The sequence below is a fragment of the Orycteropus afer genome, unplaced genomic scaffold (assembly GCF_000298275.1).
Source record: "Orycteropus afer afer isolate SDZICR_OR568_19922 unplaced genomic scaffold, OryAfe1.0 scaffold00183, whole genome shotgun sequence".
NCBI lineage: Eukaryota > Metazoa > Chordata > Mammalia > Tubulidentata > Orycteropodidae > Orycteropus > Orycteropus afer.
The window spans coordinates 6582637-6593740 of NW_006921770.1; the positions used below are offsets into that span (position 1 = coordinate 6582637).

General features: G+C 36.7%; 1 protein-coding gene across 1 annotated transcript in view; it reads left to right on the forward strand.

Moving 5' to 3' along the window:
• The window catches only part of HOOK1 (hook microtubule tethering protein 1), a 122862-nt gene that overhangs the window by 67014 nt on the left and 44744 nt on the right, over positions 1-11104 (forward strand). The window contains exons 10-12 of the mRNA XM_007947413.2: positions 3886-4026; positions 5138-5339; positions 6582-6692. Of these exons, the coding sequence (XP_007945604.1) occupies positions 3886-4026; positions 5138-5339; positions 6582-6692 (454 nt within the window). The remainder of the gene's footprint in view (positions 1-3885; positions 4027-5137; positions 5340-6581; positions 6693-11104) is intronic.

The window sequence follows — 11104 nt, forward strand, 5'->3', positions numbered from 1 at the left end:
CTTTTGGAGAAGTCTTTGGAAGCACATAAACATTTAATTTTTAGAAGGTCCCAATCATCTGGTTTCTCTTCTGCTGTTGGTGCATTTTGAATTATGCTTGATAGTCTATTTATGCCATGTATTAGGGCCCCTAATTTGACCCTAAATTTTCCTTGAGGAACTGTATAGTTTTAGGTTTCACATTTAAGTCTTTGATCCATCTGGAGTCTGTTTTTGTGTATGGTGTGAGGTACGTATCTTGTTTCATTTTCCTGCAAATGGATCTCCAGTTTTGCCAGCACCATTTATTAAACAAACATTCTCTTCCCCATTTAATGGATTTTGGGCTTTGTCAAAGATCAGCTGACCATAGGTTGATGGATCTATTTCTGGGTTCTCATTTCCTCATTTCTATTCCATTGGTCTGTGTATCTGTCATTGAACCAATACCAGGCAGTTTTAACTACTGTGGCTGTATTGTAGGTTTTGAGATCTGGCAAAGTGAAACCTCCTACTTTGTTTTTCTTCTTCAATAGTGCTTTGCTTATCCAAGGTCTCTTTCCTGAAAGAATTTTTTATAACTACATTCATAATGGATATTGGTTGGTATTTCTTTTCCTTTTCAGGTTCTGCTGGTCTTGTAGAATAAAATAGAAAGTATGTACAACATAATATTCAGACAACTTTTGATTATTTATATATCTATGGGCCTGTAATTTTTTTTTTTTTTTTTTCCCCTTCGGCAACTGAAATGGATTTATTGGGAACACGGGGCATGCAGAGCTGGTTAGCTGGCTGGAGGGTGGGTGGGCAGAATTCCTTCCTTCTGGAGCCTTAACATAGGTTAGTATTTCTCGCTGGCCCCACCTAGCTACTCTGCCTACTCCTGATAGCTGATGCTCTGGTCAGAGGCCTTGGTGGTATAGGGCTTCTTGGCAGCATGGGTCTGCAGGTGCTGAAAGAAGTGGAAGCAGCTGCAGAAGGCCTTGTCACACTCATGGCCCACATAGGGCTGTTGCCTGTGTGGATGCACTGGTGCTGCATGAGCATTGAACTGCAGATGAAGACCTTGCAAACTGGTTGCAGGTGTACAGCCTTTGTGCGGCCTCTGGTACCATACCAGGTTGGGGTTCTGACTGAAGGCCTGGCTTCATTTTCCATACTGGTAAGGCTTCTTCCTGTTGAGGTTGTGCTGGTGCTGCTGTATGAAGTGCCAGCTGTAGCTGAAGGCCTTGCTGGCCACAGTCACACAGCTTATTCACATGGATGCAGTGGTGATGGATGAAGTCAGATTACCGTGGAAGCACTTAAAGCGGTAGAGGCAGACATAGGGCTTCACCTTTGTGGATGTACTCGCGCTTCATCAGGAGAAAGTTGCACTTGGAAACTCTTGCTGGAGGTCTCACAGCAATGTGTCTTCCTACTTTGTGTGTCCCCCCCATGCCCAGTTCAAAGTTGCTGCCCATCATAGCCCGTTTGTAGCTGCTGCCAGTCCCTAGGGCTCCCTGCAGCAGAAGCATCATGAGCCAAGCGCTCCTCTTCTGGGTACATGGGCCAGCCCCTGGTGACTAGCCTGCAGGCTGCACCAAATTGGCCACTGGCCCAAAGCTATCTCCCCACAAAGGTCTCCAGGGATGAGCCCTCAGCAGGCTCACTTCACCACTCCTACATCCTGGCCCATTACAACTCGGGAACATCTGGCTGAGGCTCAAACAGTGCTGCCTTCTTGTCTGTGATTCATAATCTGGCCAGGAGGTGTTTCTCCCGATCTGACTTCCTGGATGTGTTGGGAATGCAAGTCAAACATCTCCTGGCTGTGGCTGGGAGAGCACTTCAATGCTAGAGAATGGAGGGTGTCATGTTGATGATCATGGATGTGAATCAGGGCCTGATGGTAGGTTCCAGGTAATGTGCTCATTGATGAGACACTGAAAGAGGGCAAGGCAAGTGGAGACTCCTGGTCATCCCCTAGGGCTGCCATCTTCTTCAAGGCCTCCTGAACTTGTGCACACCTGGGACTCCTGTCATCTCTGAGTGGAGATGGGGGTCTCAGAGCAGAAGCCCCTTCAGCTGATAGGGTTGCAGACCCTTGCTCTTAGGTCATGTTCTAGCCTCTGCCCCTGCAACAGATGAAGTGAAGAGGAACAGCAATGCCGCTACTCCTCTGGCCCCTATTCCCAGCTGGGAACACTGTGCCTGTGAAGAAAGACATGATCATGGAGAGTTTACCCAGCTAGCAGCTACCTGGGCTTAAGCCTGTAGCTCTACACAAGCCATGTGACCTTAGGCATTGTGTGATTTGGACCTTGTGGCAGTATACCATATTATATACAGGTCCCAGGATGTATTGAGGACATTAAGTGACACATACTTGTATCCCAGGATGTATTGAGGACATTAAGTGACACATACTTGTATTTCTTCTTTCTTTATTTTCTGAAAGAGTTTGTGTAAGAATATTATTTCTTTCTTAAATGTTTAGTAGAATTTATCATTAAAAACTATCAAACCTAAAGTTTTCTTTATGAGAGAGTTTTTAATAACCAATTTATTTTCTTTAAAGTCAGGTTTCTGTTTTTCATGTGCCATTTTGATAAGCAGTGTTTTTTAAGATACAGATCCACTTCATCTAAGTTGTTCATTGATGTTAAGTTTGTCCATAATAGTCTTTTATTGTCCTTTTAACTAACATAGGAACTGTAGTGACATCCTGTTTTATTCCTGTCATTGGTAATTTGTATTTTTCTCACTTTTCTTGATTATTCTTCCTGTGGTTTTATTACTTCTATTAATCTTTTCCAAATCATCCTTATTTTATGATTCATCATATTTTGTATTATGATAAATGTTCTATGTGCACTTGAATGGGTATCTTGTACATGTGACTGAAGTGTTCGAAAAATGTCAATTATATCAAGGTGGTTAATAGTGTTGTTCCTTTCTCTTCTATGTTTTACTGACATTTTTATTTGTTGTTGTTAATTGCCGTTGATTTTTGACTCACAGTGACCCCCATATGACAGAGTAGAACTACCCTGTAGGGTTTTCTAGGCTGCAGTCTTCATAGGAGTAGGTTTCCAGGTGTTTCTCCCATGGAGCTATTCATTAAGTTCCAAAGCCAACTTTTTGGTTAGCAGTGAGCACTTAATCATAGCTCCATAGTTCTAGAAATTGAGAGACTGGTATTAAAATCTTTAATAGTGATTTGAAGTGTATTTCTATCTTGGGTTCTATCAGTTTTTGCTTTATATATTTTGAAGCTGTTACTATATGTATACACATTTAAAATATGTCTTTCTGAAGTGACAGTATGAAATATTTCTGTATTTGAGCTTTTGCCTTTTAATTGTAATGTTTCATCAGTTTACCTTAAATTGTTGTTATGGGGCTATTTAGGTTTATCATTTTTGCTGCTTTTCATTTGTCCCATATATTCCTTTATTCTCTTTCCTGCTTTCTTTTGAGTTAATTGAATAGTTTTTTAATATTTGATTTTAATTATTTTAATTTTTGTTGTTGCTATAGGATTTGAAGTATTCATTCTTAATCTATCACACTCTTAGAGTTAGTATTTTATCATTTTACATGCTCTTTATATGTTTGAGTAGTTTTTATTATGTATCTTAAGCATTTTATCTTCATACTTTGAAATTAAAATTTTTATTAGAAGTTTAGATAAAAGTAATTAGAGTGTTTTAGAAAATAAAAAGGAAAATGCAGAACATTAATTTTACTTCCCAAGTCTGTTTCAAAACTAAGAATCCAAAAGTTTATTTCTTCAGCCTTTCCTCTTTTGAATGTAAAATTTTAAGTAACATTTTAAAAATGTATCTTGCTAATAAGCTTTTGTTTCAGTTAGAAAAGAAATGTAAATTACAGAATGGATACTTGTTTTCTTCATGTAAGGCTTGAAGCTGCAAAAGATGATTACCGGGTTCACTGTGAAGAGCTTGAAAAGCAGCTAATTGAATTTCAACATAGAAATGATGAATTGACGAGTCTTGCTGAAGAAACAAGAGCCCTGAAAGATGAAATAGATGTTCTTAGGTATGACACATCTAAATATAATTGTGTCACTTCTAAGTTATTCTTCATAAATTTGGGTATTCCATGTTTTAATTAAAGATTCTTAGGATATCACTGGTATATCCACTTTGATCAGTTTTGATCCAAACTCTTAGTCTTTGTTTCTTTTATGCTTGCTCCTACTGATTGCAATTTAAAGATAACATTCTATTCTTGGTCAGATATTTTCTTACTAGAACTTATAAACCCAAAATGATACCTTTTTTCTTAGAATTTTATAACTGAGTTACTTGTAAATATATTGTCCTTGACATCCCTGTAGTGATTACTGTATTTTGTGAAAGTGTTGTGTAAGGAAATACGTTCTCACAATCCATATTTTGGCATTTGATAAAATATAGATAACTAAAGGTAAAAATCCTAAAACTTATTTCAGAGAATAATTTTTGAAAATTATGTGAAGTGTTACTCAAGCAATTAGATTGTGCACGTGATTTTCACATTTTCTGTCAATTTTATTAATTAACATTTTTTTGCAGTTTTATTGCCATTTTGAGAGGAAAATCTATAACTATTACTTTGCACCTGCATGTGATTTGAAGTCATTCGGTTTATTTTACTTGGGCTGTTTCATTTTTTATTCCTCCACAATTAGATAAAGTAACTTAAGAGAAGTATTTTTTAAGACAATCAAATTTAAAAGTAGTGTTAACTTCTTAAGTGTATCAAATACCTACAATTAAACTTCACTAAATGATATACACAAGGCAAGGTTGTCCCATAAGCTACAGAGGAGTTCAGAGACATCCAACTGTATTTATAAAAACATTCTTTTTTTTAATACATTGTGCTAATATATAAAATAGTTCAATAATTTAGCATGTCAGATTTGCAGCATTTTTATTTTGGTGTCTTTATTAAAAAAAAAATTGAACATTTAACTGTTTTTTATGCCTCAGCAATTTCCTAAGTTCCTACCACATTTGGAGTTGCTCATTTTCTTTCTCTCTCTTTTTCTTTTTTTGCTATAGCTAATTGATAGTTTTTTTGGAAGACTCATTTTACAGCCGAATACATTTTTATATCTGTTTATTAATTGTTACGTAGTGATGTTTGGTTTTTATTATTATAGAGCTACTTCTGATAAAGCAAGTAAACTAGAGTCAACAGTTGAGATATATCGTCAGAAACTACAAGATCTGAGTGACCTTCGCAAGCAGGTGAAAACTTTACAAGAAACGAACATGATGTATATGCATAATACAGTCAGCTTAGAAGAAGAATTAAAGAAGGCTAATGCAGCACGTACGCAATTAGAAATATACAAAAGGCAGGTAAGAAAATTTTTCAATAGATTAAAAGATCTGCTTTGTTATTCTACTTGATCCTTTAAGAATAATATAGAACTGCTGAAACATTATCTGTAGTCGGCTGTGAACTTAATATTATCACAGATTTCATCTATTTTTAATTTCAATTCAAAGGTTGATAAGTGAGTTTGAATTATACCAGTCTTTTATCTTTTTATTGCCTTCTGGGCTTGTGTATTTTTTTTTTTTTTTTTTACATTTTATTAAAAACATTTACTTATAAGTGTTGTTGCTAACCAGTGGTAAATGTGTAAAAAATGAAGCTGTAACCTAAAAGATTGGTTTGCTGTTTATCAAATTACCTGGCGAAACATTAGAGTAAGAGGCTGATATTTTTTGCCTAAATTATCATTTAAGTATAGGCATACCTCGAAATACTTCAGGTTCGTATCCAGACCACCACAATAAAGCAAATATAGCAATAAAGTGAGTCATGTGAATTGGTTTCCCAGTGCAAATGAAAGTTATGTTTGTATTACACTGTAGCCTGTTAACTGTGTAGTGGCATTATGAAAAAGTTTGAAATACTGTGAGAACTACTGAAATGTGAAACAGAGTCACCGAGTAAGCACATGCTGTTAGAAAAATGGTACCAATAGACTTGCTCAACATAGGGTTGAGATAGACCTTCAACTTGTAAAAAAAAAAAAAAACCACAGAATCTTTAAACCACATTAAAGCAAAGTACAATAAAACAACATGCCTGTTTAAAATCTGTGTTATGCAACTTTCTACAGGTAACTAGATCTTAGTGTTAATATCTTATTTCCAAGTGAATTTTTCTCATTTATACAACTCTGGACAGCTGAATATCTACTACCTGAAATATTACAGCATACTCAAATTATAACGAACCACACTTACGACGGCCTGTTTTTTCTGTATACCTTATAATTAGTTTTGTGTACTACGTACAGTGTTAAAATATATCTGTAAGTTTTTATGTAACGTTTCCAACCCCAAAAGACATGTAGAGATTGGATTTATAAAGATACTTATAATAGATGGCAATGATGATGAAAACAAAACAAAAAAAAGAAATACTTATAATAGATGGCAATGATGATGAAAACAAAACAAAAAAAAGAATTCAGTTTATATCAGAACCAACTTACTACAGTCATCAGAAAAGAACCGCATTGTAAGTTGGGGACTACCAGTATATATTATTATTTTATTGATTTTTACTTTTGTTTCTGACAAAAGGTTCAGGATCTTCACATTAAACTTTCCTCAGAATCCAAAAGGGCAGACACACTAGCATTTGAAATGAAGCGACTTGAAGAAAAACATGAAGCTTTAATTAAGGAAAAAGAGGTAAACAAAAAAATAGTTAAGGAAATGGTCTTTTTTTGTTTTGAACTTTACTGTTCTTTCAGTGGATGTGACATCAATCAGTGCTTCAGTTTTTCCCTAAATTGAATTGTTGGTGTAAAATAAAGTTTTGTGAAAATATATCTCTTCATACAGTTTTGCCAATTTCTTTCACACAGGAAGGTGAAGTCCCAGATCCAAAGTCATATGTCTTGGTGCATGTTTTGCTAACTCAGAGCCTCTCAACTTTTTGAGATCAAAAGCTGTAGATAAAAATTAATAAAAATCTTTATTAAGATATAATTTAGCTACCACAAATTTTCACCCCTTTATATCAATCAAAACCTTTTCATGTATTCACAGAATGTGCAGCCATCACCATAGTAACTTTAGAGCACTGTCATCATTCCACTAAGAAACTCCATAGCTGTTAGCAGTCACTTCCCATGCCTCCCAGCCATAGCAACCATTAGTCTACTTTTATTACTGTGTAGTTTGTTAGGTGCTGTCAAATCAGCTTCAACTCATTACAACCTTATGAATAATAAAATGAAATAATGCCTGGTCCTGCACCATCCTCATGATCCTCACTATGCTAGAACCATTGTTGTAGCCACTGTATCAATTTATCTTGTTGAGGATCTTCCCCTATTTCACTGACCCTCCACTTTACCAAGCATGATGTCCTTCTCCAGGGAATGGTCCTTCTGACAACATGACCAAAGTACGTGAGACAAAGTCTAGCCGCCTTCTAAGACAGATTTGTTCATTCTTTTGGTGCGTGGTATTTTCAGTCTGCTTCACCAACACCACAACCAAAAATCATCAACTCTTCTTCAGTCTTCCTTATTCATTGTCCAGCTTTCACATGCTTATGAGGCAATAGAAAATACCATGGTTAGGGCTAGGTGCACCTTACTCTTCAAAGTGGCATCTTTGTCCTTAGTACTTCAAAGAGATCTTTTGCAGCAGATTTGCCTAGTACAGCATGAAATCTGGTTTCTTTACTGCTGTTTCCGTGACTTTTAGAGACTGTCTGAAGAATAGATTTGACACATTGAACACCAGTGACTGAAACCAGATGAGTTGTGGGATGACATCAAGAGCATCATACATGAAGAAAGCAGAACATCATTAAAAAGACAGGAGAGGAAGAAAAGAACAAAATGGATGTCAGAAGAGACTCTGAAACTTACCCTTGAATGGAGATTAGCTAAAGCAAATGGAAGAAATGACAAGATAAAAGAGCTGAACATAAGATTTCAAAGAACATCTCAAAAAGACAAAATCAGTTATTTAAATGAAATGTGCAAAGACGTGGAGTTAGAAAACCAAAAGGGAAGAACATGCTCGGCATTTCTCAAGCTGAAAGAATTGAAGAAAAATTCAAGCCTCAAGTTGCAATACTGAATGAATCTGTGGGCAAAACACTGAATGAATGATGCAGGAAGCATCAAAAGAAGATGGAAGGAATATACAGCGTCACTGTACAAAAAAGAATTGGTCAATGTTCAGGTATTTCAGGAGGTGTCATATGATAAAGAGCCAATGGTACTGAAGGAAGAAGTCAAAGCTCTACTGAAGGAATTGGCAGGAAACAAGGCTTCAGGAATTGACAGAATTCCCATTGATATGTTTGAACAAACAGATGCCTCACTGGAGTAACTTACTTACCTATGCCAGGTAATTTGGAAGATAGTTATCTGGCCAAATGACTGGAAGAGATCCATATTTGTATCCATTCCAAAGGTGATCCCACAGAATGTGGAAATTAACTAAGAGTATCAGTATCACACACAAGTAAAATTTTACTGAAGATCATTAAAAAATGGAGTACTTCTGATAAGATGGCAGAATAGGCAGACAAGCTCCACAGACCCTCTTCAACAAAGAAAAGAGAAGCCAGTTGACAGAGATACAGAAGATGATCCTGGAGCCCTGACCTTTAAAAGGAAGTATACAGAAGTGGATTAGGCACCAGTTAGAGGAAAAACCTGAATGAAAACAGTGAGTATGGAGATGGTCAGAGCAGTGGACTGTCAACTACTCTGACAGGACTGACAGCCTGAATATTTCCAAGTGGTGTTGGGACCTGAGAATTAACCTCAGGATCAGTCCTGGTTGCCAAGGGCTGCAGGGACAACTGCGCTGGTGGCCTATGACTCGGAAAGGAAACAGCAAGGAGGGAGACAACCTGAGCTATGGACTTTCAGCTGTCCAGAGGGTGCAACCATTTTGATTATTTACACATAGCAGCCATTTTGGATATTTAAAGTGACCAAGGGCACAGTCATTTTGATTGTTTACAAGCAGCAGCCGTTTTGGGTATTTAAAGTGACTTAAGGCACAGCCATTTTGAATGTTTACAAGCATCAGGCATTTTGGATTTTAAAGTGATAGCATTCTCATTCAGATTCCAGGGACCTAAGAATAGGCTCCATTTGCCAAGGACAGCAAGGACATATGGGAGGCAGACAACAGGAGAGGAGACAGGTGGTGAGTGTATAAGTGCTGCCAACTAGCTAATAGAGCAGCACAGCACAATACCCTGCTTATGCAGATAACATACAAACAAAACAAAATGAAAATCATGGGTAAGTCACACCAACATACAATCACTAATTAAATATAAACACAGAAAGATCCCAATGCCTTAGAGACAACAGAGGATCACAGTCCACACAAAGAAGCAAGATAAAGCAAGAGAAAAGGGAACAGGATACAGACCCAAAGCACAACCCTGAGGAAGACACAGCATTGGAACTTCCTGATAAGGAATTCAAATGAATTATATTTAGGTACCTTCAATGAATTGAGAGATCAAGGAAAACACTGACAAAATGGAAGAAAACACAGAGAAAACCCTAGAACAATTTTGAAAGACAATACAAGAACAAAATGACAAAACAAATGAAAAATTAGAAATGATACAAAATCTACAGATAGAAATCCAGAAGATTAATACTAAATTTTCAGAAATAGATAACTTATTGAATGAGCAAAGGAGTAAAATTAGAAAAATTGAAAGAGAAAAATTTCTAACTGAGAATTACATACCCAGCAAAATTTTCCCTCAAATATGATGGTGAAATTAGGACATTTCTAAATAAGCAGAAATTAAGGGACTTTGTTTAAAGCCACACCAACCTTACAAGAAATGCTAAAGGGAGTCCTTTGGACAGATAATCAACAACAGCAAACAACAACTCACCATTAATATACATGATGACATAACCCAGGAACCAAAGTATCCAAAGTAAATAAGACTACATTATTTTAAACAGTGAACCAGAGACATCAATTGACAAATGAAGACAACTTCAAACCAAAAAGGGGGGAAAAATGGGTAGATACCGAACTTCCAAATGGTAGGGAAGTCAAGACAACTACAAGATAGAATGGACTGTTCTAAACTTGGGAAGAAACTATAAATCACAGGGTAACCTCAAAGAAAAATGATAAACCTTCACATCAAAATAGAAGAGGACCAGTATAAATATTTAGCAAATACTAAAACAATAGCAAAGACACATGGACAAATATTCATTATTGTAAAAAGTCAAGGATATATGGAAGGAAAATTTCTTAATTGGTTACCAGGGGTGGGAGGGGAGGGGAGGAAACACTGGAAAAAAAAAAAAAAATTCATTGACCCATGTCATTTTAGTTTCGTGTATTTCACTATACATAAATTATGTTTCAATAAAATGCATTTGGAATTGGAAAAGAAAAAAAAAAAAAATGATTACAGCAGTATATTGACAGGGAACTGCCAGAAATGCAAGCTGGATTCAGAAGAGTTCGTGAAATAAGGGATATCATTGCTGTTGTCAGATGGATCTTTGCTGAAAGCAAATAATACCAGAAATATGTTTATTATTGTTATGGGCCATCGAGTTGTCTCCGATTCATAGTGACCCTGTGCACAGCAAAACGAAAAACTGCCCAGTCCTGTGCCAGCCTCAGAATCCTTGCTATACCTGAGCCATTGCAGCCACTGTGTCTGTCCATCTCGTTGAGGGCCTTCCCCTTCTTCCTTGACCCTCTACTTTACCAGGCATGATATCCTTCTCCAGGGAGTGGTTCCTTCTGACAACATGACCAAAGTACGTGAGATGAAGTCTGGCCATTCTCACTTCCAAGGAGAATTCTGACTGCATTTCTTTGTTAGTCCTTTTAGAAGACCATGGTACTCTTAGCATTCTTGTCCAACACAACTCAAAAGCATCAACTCTTCTTCAGTCATCCTTATTCATTGTCCAGCTCTCAGATGCATAAGAGGCAATTGAAAATACCATGGCTTGGGTTAGGCACACCTTAGTCTTCAAAGAGACATTTTTGCTCTTCATCACTTGAAAGAGATCTTTTTGCAGCAGATTTGCCCAATGGAATACATTGTCTGATGTCTTGACTGC